We start from the raw sequence: 18,928 nt of genomic DNA on the forward strand, positions 1-18,928 counted from the left end.
CTACAGTTATTCGTTTTTGAAATAAATTGACAATAAAATAACAAAACTGCTACATGAGAAATCGAGTAAATACCCAATATTGTGAAAATATGAACTTCGAACGCTCGTAAAAATTTAATTGGACTTTCTTCTAGACTTTTTTTCTTGATAAAGGTAGATAGTCTTATAAGGAATCTTGTATTGTATTTTAAAATCTCAGATTTGAATAGAAAAATTTTTATGAATTCTTAACTCAAAATAATTCGGTAATTTTCGTGATTTTTCCATATTTTGTCAATTTTTGAACTTTAAATGCTTATAACAAAAAACTGTGACTAAGGATTTTTAATATTTTTCAAATGTCATTGTAACAATATAGTAGGAGCCTTGTATTAAATGTTCAAACTTTTTTACCCAACAAATAAAGTTTTATTGACATTCATAGAAAAAAATACTTGTAAAATTGGAAACAGAAAATGTTCCTAAACAGTTCAAAACAAATCAAAATATTTTGAAAATTTGATCGTGTACATGTTCATTTGTTTTAGAGTTACACCGAAAACCAAATTCGATTTTGTCAAAAACCGATATTGCGTAAAAATTCCCGTTTTCCTTAATTTGTATGTTGTTTTTCCAGCACTTTTGAAAACTATTGATAATTTTAAAAATTTCCTCTTGAATGTACCAACTAGATTCACTTTCCCATCGAACAAGATACTGAATTTGAAAATCCAGTCATTATTTCAACTACTTATCGTGTACATAGACTCAAAAAAAAATTATAAAATAAAAAAAACACACATTATTGTAAAATCAATACATTCATCGTTTCACTCAGAATCTAAAAAATATATAATGTCATGATTGAGGATCAGCTTTTGAAATTTTGGAATGAAAAAATAATAATAATAACTAATAAGTTTTTTTTTCTAACGATTTACATTAGACTATTTTACACATTAAATTCAACTAGTTAAGTTACAAAGTTAATATGAAATAAAACTAACTAGGTAAATTAGAAAGTTACTTAAAAGGCAACTTTCTAACTAAATAGTACCCAGCTTTGTTTAATATACCTATTCAATATATTTTAACCAACAGTGCCCAAATTTAATTGGGCACTGTATAGTGTATACAATGCCCGGAGAATATTAACTAATTCCAACTTTGCCCGTAACATCTATATTACTATTTCTGTTATAACAAATAACATTTACGTATTATATTATAAAATTAAATCATAATAACACGGCTTCCTGAATAGGCAATTTGGCTACACGCCGGTCGTGATTTATTTTTCCGGCATCTCATTAATGAGAAATTAATTTAATATAAAAATATACCCACTAAATTACGACGACCTAAATATATTATATTGTATTCTACTGCTACGAGACCTAGAGGTTAAATATTATAAAAGTATATCTATCAGCACATAACATATTATAATATCTTGAATTTTTCAAAATCTTTATCAATATAATTCACATACACAAATTTAAAGAAAAGGAAGATTACTATATTTTGATCCATAATTTACCTACTGAGTTAATTTTACAATTTATAGATAATATAAAAAATTAACTACTCTTTTGAAATTTGATTTTTATGTATTCAGATTCTTAGATACTGAATTTTACAGTTTACAACCAAATATCAGAGATATATTATCGCTCATCAATCTTTGATTTATTTTCATCGTGTTAAAAAAATTACTTTAATACAGTTATGTACAGTTGTCACTTATGAATATTTAAGTATTTGAATATTCATAACTGACAAAGTGCCTTCACTGGAATGCTTCATTAATCCGTTTTTTTTCTCAAACAATAATATCGTTCATACTTTTTATGGGGTCATACCCCCATCAGAGACCAAATTTTGTACACAATACATAATGTATATAATATGTGTACCTATACTGAATGTCTATTAAAAAAATGTATATCTCCTCCCTTGTAAAAAACCTAGATACGCTACTGATTGCAGGTGAATTGTTGATCCAATGCCTTGAAGGTATACAAAATCGCTTCCTTCGCTTTTTATCTTACAAGTGCAATATCCCGCGTCAACGTCATACACCATATAAGCCTTTATTAGACACTTTAAATATGAATAGTATTGCAACCAGGAGAAATATAATAGATTTAAAGTTAAAGTGGTAAACGGTATCATTAATTCTAGTGAATTACTAAATTATCTTAATTTCTATGCGTCCCTCAATGTCAAACAAGATCTACTAATACTTTTTATACGCAATTACATAGAACTAATTACTTAATAAATGTTCCTATTAATAGAATTATGAGATTAGCTAATGATACACATGTCGATTTATTTAATTTTAACTCTATCGAGTCTTTTTATAATTATATTAATAATTATTACATGTGAATTATTTATCAATATTATAAACCATATTTATGTTAATTACTGTTATTATTAATCTTAATTAATTATTCGCTATTTTGTATATTTAATATCTATTAATCTGGCTCTGTTCACTTTTTCTTTCTATCTGTTAAATTATTTTAGATTCTGAGTGGAACGATGAATGTATTGATTTTACAATGATGTGTGTTTTTATTTTTTTTATTTTTGTGTCTGTCATCACCTTTTAGGACAGTAAAAGTGCTTGGATTTTCTTCAACAGTAACTTTTCTGGTAGGAAAGTGAATCTAGTTGGTACTTTAGGGGGGGGGGGGGGGTCAAAAGTAAAAATGTCCCTGTAGTTTTCAAAATCGACGCGAAAAATAAAAGAACAATTAATAAGGAAAACGGGAATTTTTACGCAAAATCTGTTTTCGAGAAAATTTTGGTTTTTTGTGCAACTCTAAAACAAATGACCGTAGGTACATGGAATTATGACTCAATGTTTATATAAGCATTTTCGATACACCATAACATTTTCCAAATATTTTGACTTATTTTGAGCTGTTTACGGACATTGTCTGTTTTCAATTTTTTTAGTTTTTTTTTTTCTATAAATACTTATCATTAAAATTTTATTTGTTGGGTAGAAAAGCGTAATTTAATGCAAGGCTCCTGATATATATATTGTTACAATAGCAGTTGAAAAATATTGAAAATATATAGTCACAATTTCTTTTATAAGCATTTAAAGTTCAAATTTTGACAAAATTTATCAAATTTAAAATGTAATAATTATTTTGTAGTTAAAAATTTATAAAATATTCAACTTTTGTAGCTAAAGGTTAAAAATTTAGAACAAGGTTCCACGTAAATAAGTTATATATAAATTACTTTATTCACAATAATATCATCAAATATACTTGGTAATATCATAGGCTGACTGACCGTTTTCGTTCAGAATCGTTTTTCTTATACAATGATATTATATCATTGAATTCAAATTTAACACCATCCATTACAATTTACAGTGACCCATTTGTAACATACTGTACAGCAGAGCGACATCCACTTACCCACCTTTTGTTATAATGTTTTGATTTAAAACTGTTACTGGGCTTTGCCTGTTTAAATTAATAAAATAAAATAAAAAATCTCATTCGAATTAGGTACAATAACGGTCACTGACGTAAATTTGCCAGTGAACTGAGTTACACTAAAACCAAAAAATACCCATAAAGCGCTATATTTTATATATTTTTTGATATCTTAACGGGTGTAGTCGGTCTATTTAATAGTAGACCGATAACAATTTAGAAAAATTATACCTAGGTAACCAAGAAACATAATATTATAAAAAAAAAAATAATAGAGACTATTATAGTAGGTGAAATTGGAGGTTTAACGCACTTTGAGCGTTAAACGGTCCACTGTCGCCTATGAAATAGATATTCACTTCAAAAATTTTTTGTAAAAATATCGTAAAAATATTTTATTAAGAGTTTCAATTTGTTCATTGTCCATGTACATATACTTAATAACTATAATGTTACATTTGTGAATTAATTTGTATGGTAATACCTATGAGCAATAATATAGGCTACTCACAGATGATGCAAATATTGTCTACATAAATAAAACAATACAAATCTAGGTACCGAGTGGGCTAGTTGGCACTGGGCATAATGATGTGTTGTGCCTGTGTGACAGTATAAGTCTTAATTCTTTCAATTTTGTTTCAAATATTTATGGTGTGTCAATTATTTGGAAATTTACATAATTTTAATCGCATTATTTTATTGCACTGATCATAAATGTTCGTATTTATTATAAATTGAAATAACATTAATAAAAATTATTTTTGATTTTTTTTTTTAAATCTACAGAAGTTAGAATTGCATTGAATAGTAAGGTTAATATTAAGAATCATAAATATAAACGTTATAATTCTGTATGACAGACAAACAGACAGCGCCTGCTGGTTTTTAAAAGCACCATTAGGCAGCCTTGACAAAATTATTATTATAAATGGTTGAATAAATGTATTCATTTATATTTTATGCATCAACGTCAACCATTTATTTAGATACAGTAAAACTTTTTTTTAGTTTGTTGAATTTTTAACAACTACATCTATAATTTAAATGCAGTTCTTCGTAGTAAACTTTTAAATTATATACAATGCAGGAGCTTATGTATTTAATTATTAAAGTTGCAGTTGCATAAAGTCGTGTTTTTGTACATTCGTTGGTAGTACTGGAAATGCTTAGACAAATATTCTTATTACCACAAAAAAATTTATATTTATATATTTTTTAGAAAATAAATTTATTAAACATTTAACCATCATGCATAAATAGGTCAAAGAGTTTCCTACAAAAAAAAAAAATGACGTGAGACCTTAGTTCGTTTAATACAAACAGTGTAATAGCAGACAACTCATATGAACAGCGAGGTATGCAGTATTACACTCATCAAGTTGTTGTACGTATTTTATGAAATAGTTCATAAAAATATGAAAACATATTTTACAAACATAATATATTAATTTACAGAAGACGTATCAAAAAAGAAAACAATTACAAGTAGCGGGTACCTACGTAATTATTTTTAACAGTCGACCGAAAGGTGTGCTATTAAATATTACACATATTAGTATACAATAATAATATTATATGATGGACGTTCGGAACGAGAACAACCATGTTTTCAACATCAAATTGGCCAAACTTACAGGTTTGTATCACATTTTGGACCCTGGAACCGCAACATTTCGGGGTCGAAACGTTTATCACATTATCACGGCATGTATTTTGCTGTACATGTGTGTCGTCTCGATAATTTTGAACCTTAGTGGTCTGTACTATTGGACGCTCAATATACCTATAAGCATAGATTATTTTTGGAAATCGGAAACCACGTTGTACGTAATCTACAAGATTTGGATCGTCATCCGTCACTCGAACGACATATGGAATTTTTTGTCGATCACGTGGCATAGACATGCCGTTACATTGTTCAGCATCCGGCAAAGACATATACTGAACCGTTGGCGAGAACGTTCGGTGCGGTTTACGACCATGTTTGCCATCATGTATTACTCGTCGCTGGTCTTTTACTTGGGCAGTACCCTGGTATTCCGTAAAGATATATTACCGGTCAAAAATCGCGACGGTTCAGTAGCATTCTACCGCCAGAATGTCATGCATTTTTATTTAATTGCGTCTGACGAAACGTACAACGAGTACTATTATATGTTTTACTTCGCCGAGGCATTTTACATCGCCTTCTTGACGATATCATTCCTTATATTTGATATTCTTCTGGTTACACTATGCTTTGGTATGTGCTGCCAGATGCAAATGACTTGCTCTGATTTCGAATCGGTCGGACACAGACCACTTCGCGACCATAATTCTCCAATTGGTGAGTACGACTTTCAAGTTAAATCGAATATTTGAATATATTATAGTCTATACGACTATACGTACGTGTTGTATATACAAAAATTATATTATAACATACATATAGGACTAGAGGTGGGTCGAATGAACACAATTTTTTTGTTTAATTATAGATTACAAAGATGAAAATAAAAAGATACCTAATGAACACGATGTAGTATATGATGAATTAAAGACAATTATAATGGATCATCAAGCAGTTATGGAGTAAGAATTAATTTTTTTATTATTATTATTGAAGTATTATTACATTTTAACTGAAAAATAAACCTTAATTAACTTAATATCAACGAAAAATTAAAATAATCATTTTCTATTTAAATTAACATATATGTATATCAAGAATAATATGGATAAGGAGTAAGGACTAAAGATACATAATGTATATATACCTAATAAAATGTTAATAGCTAATAGTATCATTTAAACTAAAAAAGCTAGAAAATTAAATTTTTCCAAACGCGTAAGAAAGTTTAGTAGAATTCATAAATATTATTATTGTGGGGCAGTGTGCGCGCGGTCCGTAAACTCAACTACGGAAATGCTTTGAGTGTACGTATCGCCTGGTGTTGCCAGATCCCGGATGGGTGACCACCCGGGATTTTTAGCTACAATTCCTTGCCACACATACAAACATGTTTCAACCAACCATTCCAATCGTATTCCTTCCTTCTTCAAACAAAACAAACAGCTAATAGTTGTCGGGCTTTAAAGCTCAATGAAAAAAAAAAATAGTATAATTTACAAAATAATGGGAAAAATGAATGAATATGTAGTATTTACGAGTCCACTAAATTGGGAATTCACAAAGTATTATTTCTTCTTGTCATTAATGTGCCACAAGTGTGAATTCTTGCAACTATAAAACATGACCCAGTTTCTACTCGTAACATTTTTATACTTTGCACATTTCTGTAAAATTCTTAATCGTAAAAATCCTAATCGATTTTGTACGATTATACAATTTTTGAATTGTACATTGTACAACTATTTGAAAATATGATTTCTTCTTTTAGGGGGGGGGGGGGCGGATTAGCCATTAGGGAAAATTACTCCAATTTCCCTGACGTCTAATGAATGTTCATTAAGCACATAATAAATCAGTAATAATAAATTATTCCTGTAAAAATTCTAAGCATTATCATAAATTCATTCAAATGCCAAATTTATGTTTTGCAAAATAAAACTCAAAATTCAGAGGTGGAGCCGTGGAGCCGTGGAGCCGTGGAGGTGGTCAGGTGGAATACGCACGTTCATTTTAATGGGGATAATAATTACATAAATTATTTATTTTATAATTTCTGTACACTATATACTATTATACATTTTACATATTATATATGAAGGATGAAGCCGAATACACTTTTTCCCATACTTGAGAGTTGGGAGTCTACTACATATATTACTTATAATAAATCGCCTCACTGTTGAGTGGTGATTCCAAATTTTAATTTTTGAGTGAAAAATGTGTTAAGTTAAATATAATAACAACACGACTCTACAATTTTTTTTCAGGAAATATGAAGATTTTTTATCTCTATTTAGACGAGTGATGTTGTTACAAATTTTTGTGTCTTCATTCTCGGTCATCACTCTTTGGTTTACTTTCATAATGGTAAAAAAAATTACACACTTAATATTTAAATTTGATTACAATAATGTTGTAATGTTAATTTAATATGATTTAACATTAAGCTTATACAGTTATTTAGATGAATGATATCATTATTAATGTCCAATGATATTTTTTTAAATCTAAGAATTTATAATAATTGCGCTTCCATAATATGTTTTACAAGGTATCAAATAAACTATAGTTATCAGTGGCACCGATCTATATTTTTTAAATATTTGTGTGTTTTTTTTTATTTTTTATTTTTGTGTCTGTCATTACTATTTAGGACAGTACAAATGCTTAGACTTTCTTCAACAGTAACTTTTCTGACAGGAAAGTGAATCTAGTTGATACTTTAGTAAAAAAGTGAGAAAATTTAATGCAAGGCTCCTGATATAATGTTACAATAGCAGTTGAAAAATTTTAAAAATACATAGGCACAATTTTTTTTATAAGCATTTAAAGTTCGAATTTTGACAAAATTTAATAATTATTTTGTAGTTAAAAATGTTTAAAATGTCCAACTTTTATAGCTAAGGATTGAAAATTTAAAACAAGGTTCCACGTAAATAGGTTATATATAAATTACTTTATTCACAATAATATCATCAAAAATACTTGGTAATATCATAGGCTGACTGACCGTTTTCGCTCAGAATCGTTTTTCTTATACAATTATATTATATCATTGAATTCAAATTTAACACCATCCATTACAGTGATCCACTTGTAACCTACTGTACAGCAGAGCAACATCCACTTACCCACCTTTTTTTTATTATTCTTTTTGTTAATGTTAATAAAATATGATATCGTTAAATACCTTAAAGTACATGATTAATGGTTTCAAATTCTCATTTGTCCATTTCCATACAAAATAAATATATTGTTAAATTCATTGAAGTTCACGTGTGCATAGTATTTTTGAACTTAGTTAGAATGTTATAACTTATCTGCAGGAATAATATGATTTCAGAGTTTCTCCGACGATGAGAGATTTAAGGCATCGGAAGTTGTATTAAAAAAAATGTTTTGCTCAATTCCTCCATTATTGTTTCAAATATTTATGGTGTGTTATTTATTTGGCAATTTACACAATCAAGTAATTTGATATGCATTATTTTTTTAGTATTATATTTATTAATTGTTGATCTGGCATGTACATCTTATGCATTGTTATAGTATTACATAAAATTATTTTATACAAATGGACACATGAGATTCCCATTAAATAGTTATATTTGTGTTTCAGATAAAAATTTACGAATTATGTAAATTATGTATTAGTAATACTATTAACATGCGCCAATATATTATTTAATAAATAAAAATATGAAACACCGTATGTTGTCTACATAAGTAGCGTTTAAATGTTACATACATAAATTAATAAATGTATTTAGACAACATACATTGTAAAAAATAAAATTTTGTAAATTTTACACATTTGAAAATAACTATGAATACACGTGTAGACAAAGTATCGGAGTCGATTAATTTTATAGTCCCAGCACTCCCAGCCTCCGAGTTTAAAAGTTCTTAATGAAAATTCTGTTTATTTTAACTTTTTTTTTTTTATCAAAGAAAGATTCAATAATATTCGCATTGTACAGCAGTAATTGGACGGAAATGGATATGAAATGTAAAAAGTTGATATTATTAACAATGCAATTGAATAATGCTAACCACCAAAAGTTAAAATTTACAAGAACAAAAATTGTAAACTTGGAAATGTTTTTTAAAGTAAGTACGATTACCTACCTTTTATTAGATGTTTCCAAACTTTGTGTCTATTTGTACCCAAACATTTTGGATTTTAGGTTAATATGCCCAAACGTACAACACCCAAAATAATACGTCAATGGGAGGGGGGGAGGCATTCGACTCGAAAGCATTGTAATAACGTACGTTTCTATGTAGAAATAAGATAAATAAAATAACGACTCCTATCGATAGTTATATTAAATTCTGATGTTAAAATAGTAAAATAATTTTACTATTACTATTACTATTTTACTATTACGCTATTACCTTCCTCCAGGTGTTCGGAGGGCTCTCGAGATCGTGTATTCGAGAATTAGATCAAGCACACCATACAATATAATTTTATATAAAAAGCACATATAATGTACTAACTGCAGTCAATATAAAATATTATATTAAATACCTTACCTGATTTGCAGTTTTTTATGGATAATGTTGTAGGAGTTTTACGTGAGCCTCGGAACTAGATTCCTTTTTGCCTTTCCTTCTCTCTGGCAGTCTGGCGGCATATAATATAGTCACACACCCTACATTTTACTTTCATAAGTATATAACAATATCTACCGATATCTTAATTCGCATACATATCATACGTCTCTTTTTTGTTGTTGATAATGGTTTTATTGGATGTGACCGATTTCTACAAACGACAGTCTGGCCGTTATTTATTATTCTGTAAGATTTATTATAATGGTATGTGAGCCTATCATTACAGCATTTATGGAACTATAGTATTCTGCAATAATGTTCCTATTATCGATTATGAATTATGATGATTATATTAACTTTAAGCTAGATTTAAATTTAATATGAAACATTTAATATTTAATAATTTAACTTAACCTATAGTACAAATACTTGGATAATTTAATTTAATTAAAAAAATTATAATGTAATATAATACATATAATATGCAATATTCCAAGTTTCTACTATTTATGTATTTTTTTAATAAAACAAAATAACAAAAATTATTTGATTAAAATGCGTAATATACATACTTAAACATTGAATACTTACCAAAAACAATCGTGTTAATATATTTTTAATATTTTTGAATTTATTAAAGAAAAAAATATGACGAACCTTGGATTAAAATGATTAAATTATAAAGTCAGAGTTGTAAAATAAATAAAATTTAAAAATTTTGAAAATGTTGATGGTTTTGACAAAATTAGGTATACCTAAAATGTATAGAAAATAATATTAGGTACTAATATTTTGTAAAATTATCAAATTTTTTTGATCTTTTATGAATTACGTAAAAAAAATTATATTGATTTTGTTGAAAATAATTAATTACTTAACCTATATTATGTTTTTTTATTTCAGACAATGGGTGATTGCTACACAATTATTTCGGTTTTAGTAAATTATATCCAAAGAAGTGGTGAATAAATGTTGTTCATAGTTATTTTAAATGGAGTAAAGTTTTACATTGATTGTTCTAATTATTAGTTTATTATCTAATCAAATTGAAATATATTAGTACCCTTATGATTATCTAAATCAATATAATACTTAAGTTATAACGTATTATTATGGTTAACATTAAATAGATAATTATGGTTATGTAACAGTTTATACACAGTTTAATGTAAATTATCAAAATAAAATAGTTATTAGTAGGTACTTATATTGTTTTGTAATGAATTTAATTCATGTAAAAAAAAAGTGGTCAAGTGGGTACCACCACTCTGCTGCGCTTTAAATGTCGTATAGTGGCACTGTAATGGATGTGTTAAATAATTCGAATTAACATTAACCGGACATTGTAAGAACTTAATAGTGTCTATCACTATATAGCCCTTATATAGTGTCATAACTGTATGCGGTTAGAATTTTAGAGAACTTATATTTTGTGATATTTATCGATTATCGTTATACTTAAGTATAAACCTGAACGTATACAATATTTTGTATTATATATATGTGTGTTACGGGCAATATGGAATACCGGGCAATGTGAACCACAATATTTTTTATAATATTATAATAATATAATTTTTTTTCATTATAAATTATAATTGTATTATTACCTATTGGCTATTTATGTACACATTGCCCGTAACATACCTAGAGGTAAAGGTATATAATATTATTGTTATACTGCACTTAAATTATACGATATATCGATGGCTAAGAAGCTTGTGGTTTACAGTTGTTGTGAAAGTGTGATGAGAGATTATAATTATATGACCAGACCGTGTAATATTTTACTACAGATATTGAGATATTATGTGTGTTTATCAGCATTAAATTTAGTCGTTTTTGAATTGTTGAATCCTTGTGGATATTGTTTGATAATTTCAGATGAACTTTTACACTTTAAATACGTACTAAAAAAAAAAAAAAAGTGGGTAAGTGGATGTCGCTCTGCTGTACAGTAGGTTACAAGTGGGTTACTGTAATGGATGGTGTTAAATTTGAATTCAATGATATAATATCATTGTATAAGAAAAACGATTCTGAGAGAAAACGGTCAGTCAGCCTATGATATTACCAAGTATATTTGATGATATTATTGTGAATAAAGTAATTTATATATAACCTATTTACGTAGAACCTTGTTTTAAATTTTTAATCCTTAGCTACAAAAGTTGAACATTTTATAAATTTTTAACTACAAAATAATTATTAAATTTTAAATTTGATACATTTTGTCAAAATTTGAACTTTAAATCCTTATAAAAAATAATTGTGCCTATGTATTTTTAATTTATTTCAACTGCTATTGTAAAAATATATCAGGAGCCTAGCATTAAATATTCACGCTTTTTTACCCAACAAATAAAATTTTATTGATATTTATAGGAAAAAAAACAAAAAAAATTGAAAACTGACAATGTTCATGAGCAGCTCAAAAAAAGTAAAAATATTTTTAAAATGTTATGGTGTATAGCAAATGAAAATATCAACATTCAGTAAAATTTTCATTTATCTACAGTTATTCGTTTTTGAAATAAATTGACAATAAAATAACAAAACCGCTACATGAAAAATCGAGTAGATATCCAATATTGTGAACATATGAACTTCAAATGCTCGTAAAAATTTAATTTGATTTTCTTATACACATTTTTTTTTTTTTGATAAAGGTAGATAATCTTATAAGGAATCTTGTATTACATTTTAAAATCTCAGATTTAAATAGAAAAATTCTTATGAATTCTCAAAATAATTTGGTAATTTTCGTGATTTTTCCATATTTTGAACTTTAAATGCTTATAAAAAAAATCTGTGACCAAGGATTTTTAATATTTTTCAAATGTCATTGTAACAATATAGTAGGGGCCTTGTATTATATGTTCAAACTTTATTACACAACAAATAAAGTTTTATTGACATCCTTAGAAAAAAATACTTGTAAAATTGGAAACACACATCATTGTAAAATCAATGCATTCATCGTTTCACTCAAAATCTAAAATAGCCACTGTTATCACTGACGAATCTGCGTTTGTATTTTGTTTGTTTTGATGGATGATAACGAATAACGATACTGATTACCGAATACCGGCCAAGTATCCCTAATTCTCGACAATTTCAATTTTTGACTGTTGTCCGTTTAGTTTTAAGAACGTTAAATAATTTAATAATTACCAACAAGATGAACGACGCCGATACTTACAAGTCGTATTTGAAGCGCACCGTTTATGTAGGTGGATTAGCTGAAGAAGTAGATGATAAAGTATTGAGATCTGCATTCATTCCTTTTGGTGATATAGTCGATGTCCAGGTAATGTTTTAGTGAAGGTGGATTTAAAGACCAGCCTTAGTTTTCATTAATAAATATGAATTAAACTAACTGTAAAATGTATTGTGAATTTAGATGCCGTTAGATTATGAATCGGAAAAACACCGGGGATTTGCATTTGTCGAATTCGAACAACCTGAAGATGCATTGGATTCTATCGACAACATGAATGAAGCAGAGATATTTGGTCGCACAATCCGTGTCAATTTAGCTAAACCACAGAAGATTAACCGAGGCTCAACCAGACCAGTATGGTCGGAAGATGACTGGCTTGTACAGTATGCTGGTAAGACACTGGAACCAAAGGACGATAAAAAAATTGAGGAGGACAAAACCAAAGACGAGGCAAAGAACCCACAAGTTTATCTTGATATTAAAATTGGCAAAAAGGATGCTGGTCGAATTATTATCATGCTACGAGCTGATATTGTGCCACGTACAGCAGAAAATTTCCGTTGTTTATGTACTCATGAAAAGGGTTTTGGATATCAAAACACTACGGTTCATAGAATTATTCCAAATTTTATGTGTCAGGGTGGTGACATTACTAATAACAATGGTACAGGTGGACTGTCAATTTATGGAAAAAAGTTTGATGATGAAAATTTTGAACTAAAACACACAGGACCGGGAGTCTTATCTATGGCTAATTCTGGGCCAAATACAAATAGTTCACAATTTTTTATTTGTACCGCTCGTACAGAATGGTTAGATAATAAACATGTTGTGTTTGGCCATGTGTTAAGTGGTATTGATGTTATGAAGAAAATAGAGAAATGTGGAACAAAAGCTGGCTTGCCAACCGAGAAAGTAATAATTGGTTCTTGTGGACAGTTGGCTTAGGGAAATTTACATTTTAATAAGACATATTTTTTTTCTCTAAATTAATTTTGTATTTTATTTAGTGATGTAATTTACCTTGCAACATGTATTGATAAGTTTTGTAAATTATATTTTTATATATTTAAAAATGAAAATGTTTTTTTCTTAAAAATACAGTGCATTGCGTTCAACAATTCTAGTTTCTCAATTTACCATAAACTAAAGAGTGGTGATACTGTTATTTATAATTTTGTCCAATATTGTTTAAAAATGAACTATAACAGACAAATAAATATCAAGAAAGTAGGATTCAATGATGATGAAGAAAAGACTGAGTAGTGAGTGCATAATAGTAACTCAAGATAATGACAAGAGCCGGGCATGGTAGTGCCTGCCAGGGGCTCAAATTATTGAATGAGTGGAAGAACGCAAAATAAACAAATTTGAGGATAAGAGGGTCTCAAAATTGTAACCTTGCCAGGTTTGCTACTATTTCTCGGCTCTGAGAATGACATGAAAACAGAAATACCGGTGTGATTGCAATCTGCAAATGTTTTTTTTATGGCCTATTAATAATCTTTAGCTCAAGAGCAATTTGTATGAATTCAAAACTTAGAATACTAAATTTCAATACAGCCAATAGTGCTATATGGAGGTGAAACATGACTTCTGAGAAACGCTGATGAACCAAGGATGGTAGTGTAGAGAAAAATGCTCACACACTTTGGAGGAAAACCAGTTTAGGTAGAACTAAGGAAAAATGAATGCAAACAGGCACGTATACAGTGATGATTTTGGGGTTCAAAAATTAATAGTTGTGTAATTTCTTTATATATATTATTATGTACCCCCCCACACAAAATCTTCTATGAACCCTCCCCCCAAATTTTTAATTTGTGTAAGTCTGGATGCAAAGTTAATGGAACCAAATATTAAATGGAGAGAAATAACAAGGAATAACTAGATATATGGCAGCATATTTATTTAGTGGTATGGTTCACTACCTGGCCGAAGGCAAAGAAGAAGAAATAAATTTGATCGAATAGAATCAGTGGTATAAGTTTCATGGCAGTAGTTTCTATAGATTGGACATTGAGCACAAGTGGTATTTTAGGAATGGCAGTTTTGTATTTTTAATAAAATAGTGGCAATATTAAAGGTATAACTATTTTTTTACTTAAATAACAATCATCTAAAACAGTCAAAACTTTTGTGTGTATATAATGTATATAAATATTATATCAGAATAATATAAGCTTAAAATGTTTAATTTACAACATTATTCAATAATAGTTAAGACATGTCAAAAACAAACTAAATTAATACTTAAAATAAAAATATAATCGCACAAATTTAATTAATGACTAGTTATTTTAACTTTTTTCAATGTTATCTGGCAAAAAAATAACACTAACAATAATAATTTCTCAACAATATTTTGTTTACTTCTTGTTATTTTATAATATACCATAGGATTGTATCATTGCTGAAGTATTAACATAGTTTATTGACTATTAGACTTAGTAGCATCAACAAATTTAATAAATTGTAATAACTTTTTAAAACTTACATCAGAATAAAATAGATTGTGTTAAAATATTAATTTAAAATAACATATTTAAATATGTGTTTGTGTCATTTGGCCAAAATAATTTTTTTTTTGCAAGTTTATTTTCTTCTTCAAAAATTCACTGTGTTTTTCAAATTTCAACTTTTCTTTTGTATCAAGGAAATGCTTAAGTTTTGACCTAAAAAAATGTTTCGAAAATAGTTGTGATCAAATCAACTTTATATATAAATATTAAATAAAACATTACCCAATGTCGTTAACAATATTTGTGTCAGATGAAGAAATCCAAACAGATATTTTACTGTATTGACGCCTATTATAGACAATACCACAAATATTATCGTTGTAAGGATCATACATTCCACCAATCATACTCAACAACTAAAAAAAAAATATATATTCTTAAATACAGTGGAAATCAGCAAAGCAGACAAAAAAATTACAATATCCATCCAGTACTGATCTAATAGTCCACTATCCTTTATTAACCAACGTCCACCATTCTTATTTGATGGGTCTTCCCACATCGGTTTTATATCTGATTTAAATACAGAGTAATCACAGCCAGTCGTTAACATACTTGGCATTTTAATATGATTAAAAATACTGTGAATAAAAAACATAAAATTATGATTAGTAGTTACCTGTAAAAATGATAAATTTGTGCCCGTCTCTGTAATACAATATTTTTTAATACCTAAAATATTAAGTAACTAAGAACATTTTTTTCTTTAAAGGAAATAGCTGATCATTGTTATCGATGTTTTTCCTCTTTAATCTATGTAAATGACATATCTAGCTTAGATATTAAAAAAAAGCGGTTTCACTTAAATTGTAGGTACCTACTTACATCGTTTAACCATAAAACATTATATTAGTTGAAGTAAGTATTGCTGACATTGACCGATTTTAAATATTAGGTTTATTACGTAATTTGTATTATGAATTTTATATTAATATTTCCACTATTACCATATTTTTGATTTTAAATAAAAAATATAATAAATTAATTTACTAGGTATAATAACTGTAAAAAAAACATAATAAACACATGTCATATTGTGCAAAACATAGACCAGTGAAACGTAACTTGAATAGTCAAATTTTGATGAATACCTGGGTAAAAAATGAATAATTTATTGTACGAATAGGTGTACCTAACATAGTAGAAGGAAAAATTGTTTTCTTTGAACACTATACAAATGTTGGTTCTTAAATCTAATTTTATGCAAGTTATAAATTGATTCATTGGTTTATAAATAATACAGGCACTCAAGTGCATCCCGTGAGTTAACGAACTCCTAGTAATGTTAGACATTTTTTGATAAGTACTTGCCTCCAAAATTTTTCAACACTGTCAAACTCGCACAGTCCGTGCAAATTATCTGTCCAATTGACGTCCGGGACCACAGTTCCGCTAAATCTCCAATACCACAGTTTCCACGAATCGTTCAACAAATGGACGTTACCTACGTCGTCTTTAGCAATTAGTGCCATTGTTTTTAAATTTTATAAGTCTGTAACGAAACTTGTCTAAAAAATATGATGTGTCATTACATAGTGCGTCGAAGGGTACAATACAGATCGTATAGTTTGCAGATGTTAAAAATAACTTACATTTACGAAATATTATTTAATTTGATAAAATAACGGAGCTATAAAATCAAAACGATGCACCTCAATACTATGCGCACTACAAATCCACCAACGTCAATTCTATTAAAAACTTTATGATTTTCTTAATATCACGTAACGCAGATAGTTGAAGCAAGACGGATTTATATTAATAATAAATTAATAAATAATATGTAATAAATAGAAACTAGAGTATAGAATTAGAATACTGAGTATAGTAAATTAGTAACGTAGTAGTAAATAATAATGTACAGACTACAGTTATTATATTATTATTATATTGGGAAAAACGGTCGTCTTTGGGTACATCGACTTCGCGACTATGCCATGTGACAGCACTGTTTATTGATAATCATGATTCTCGACTAATGACAAATTTTCATTTAATCTGTGACCATAATAATATATTGTTCAATCTTTATTGTTCATATCTGTATGTACTATGTACGTCCTATCTAATGACTAATATTTATAGTATTTATTACTTGACGAATAACGACTAATGATATAAATATTTTATTTTTTTTTTATTGATAAAAACTACCTCGGCGACTTCGGCCATTGGCTACATTAATTAATATTTAAAATTGTTGTTACATTAAGGGGTAAATTATTACAATAGGTAAAAGCTTACGACTATGATAATAACATAGACAGATTAAAAAGAAAACAAAGAGAGACATATTATAAACTTAATAGTAAAACATTATAGGTGTTTGTATTATATACATTTGTAATAAACATTACTACATTTTATTAAAAAGTTCCGTGTCCCTAATGAATACCAGCGTTTAGATTTTCAGCCAAGTGGTGGGTTAAACTGTACTTCAGACTTTGTGGTCCATACATCCTACATTCGGTTAGAACCGTCAGGGGAAGGTTGCAGGTTGGGCATATGGGTGGGTCTTCTTTCTTCATCAGGAAGAATATAATCATGGCTAAATATATTTAGCCATGAATATAATTATTATAGGTGTTTAATGTTTATTTTTTATAAGACCTATCCGTAGTTTGTCCTCCCTCTTGGTAATTGGAAAACAAATCCCTAAAGCTATTAAGTAATAAAAAATAATATTAAAATACTCTTGAAAAACTAGTTTTAAAATCAAAATATAATAAAAGCGTATGATCTTGCCTAGATAGATATAATCTTATCTTTACATTTTATAAGAGGTAAATTCACTCTAATTTTTAAACTAACGTGATCTGCTGAGTGCGACATTTTTGGTTTTTTTAAAAAGTATTTTTATTTTCTTATACCTATTAAAAATTAGTTAAATATTTAAACATTATACAATTATACTGAGAAAGTGTTTTTGTGGACAAACAGTATATTATTTACCGTTTCCACTTCATGAAGTGGACAACTTTTCATGAATAGATCGATTTCGTATACGAGTAGTTATCATCCTGTTTCCGATCAGGGGCAACCGCCCCCTCCATAAGTCGTGAGATGTTCTGTTTTTACTTAAAAAGATTAACAATTTGTATAAGTATATTATTGATTATTAGGAATATTCGATTTAAATAAAACCCCAATAAAATAACTATTTGACAAACTTGCAATTTGGTTAGCAAACTATAAAATTATTACGTACGTAATGATGCACATCACAAAGACTTCCGGCTACCCACAATAACTGAGTACATAAAAAAATTAGCAATCAATTTCTTCGACCACATCAATTCTGATCACAGTGCGAAATTGTATGGACTAAGTGACCCACCTACTGTACGCAGACACCCACACGACCTGTTGTTATAATTATTATTTATTGAACTTGAATTTTCTTCCGATTTGTAAATACTTTAAAACGTAGCCGACAATATCTTTTATTACTAATTGTTATCTATTTTTCAAATGTTAAAAAAATGTATTTAATCAACAATATGTTAAGATGACATACGTCAGTGTAACTTTATTTAATAGAAAAAAAAATATATTAATTATA

At 28.0% G+C, this 18,928-nt stretch overlaps 3 protein-coding genes across 3 annotated transcripts; 2 read left to right on the plus strand and 1 right to left on the minus strand.

The window, feature by feature from the left end:
* Positions 1-5,024: 5,024 nt before the first annotated feature.
* On the plus strand, positions 5,025-10,618 carry LOC132943898 (uncharacterized). The gene is made up of 6 exons (XM_061013041.1): positions 5,025-5,775; positions 5,927-6,020; positions 7,329-7,428; positions 8,405-8,530; positions 9,013-9,171; positions 10,525-10,618. Exons 1-6 carry the CDS (start codon positions 5,025-5,027, stop codon positions 10,588-10,590), a joined length of 1,296 nt encoding a protein of 431 aa, XP_060869024.1. The 3' UTR covers positions 10,591-10,618.
* Positions 10,619-12,701: 2,083 nt separating this feature from the next.
* LOC132942728 (peptidyl-prolyl cis-trans isomerase E) lies at positions 12,702-13,965 on the plus strand. Its single transcript, XM_061011357.1, has 2 exons — positions 12,702-12,931; positions 13,025-13,965. Exons 1-2 carry the CDS (start codon positions 12,803-12,805, stop codon positions 13,790-13,792), a joined length of 897 nt encoding a protein of 298 aa, XP_060867340.1. The 5' UTR covers positions 12,702-12,802; the 3' UTR covers positions 13,793-13,965.
* Positions 13,966-14,877: 912 nt separating this feature from the next.
* LOC132942731 (eukaryotic translation initiation factor 4E-like) lies at positions 14,878-17,258 on the minus strand. Its single transcript, XM_061011361.1, has 5 exons — positions 16,959-17,258; positions 16,678-16,874; positions 15,785-15,947; positions 15,589-15,722; positions 14,878-15,519 (listed from the first exon to the last, which is right to left on the minus strand). The coding sequence occupies exons 2-5, from the start codon at positions 16,836-16,838 to the stop codon at positions 15,390-15,392; spliced, it is 588 nt and encodes a 195-aa protein (XP_060867344.1). The 5' UTR covers positions 16,839-16,874; positions 16,959-17,258; the 3' UTR covers positions 14,878-15,389.
* Between the last annotated feature and the right edge of the window lie 1,670 nt (positions 17,259-18,928).

This window comes from Metopolophium dirhodum, chromosome 4 (assembly GCF_019925205.1).
Source record: "Metopolophium dirhodum isolate CAU chromosome 4, ASM1992520v1, whole genome shotgun sequence".
NCBI lineage: Eukaryota > Metazoa > Arthropoda > Insecta > Hemiptera > Aphididae > Metopolophium > Metopolophium dirhodum.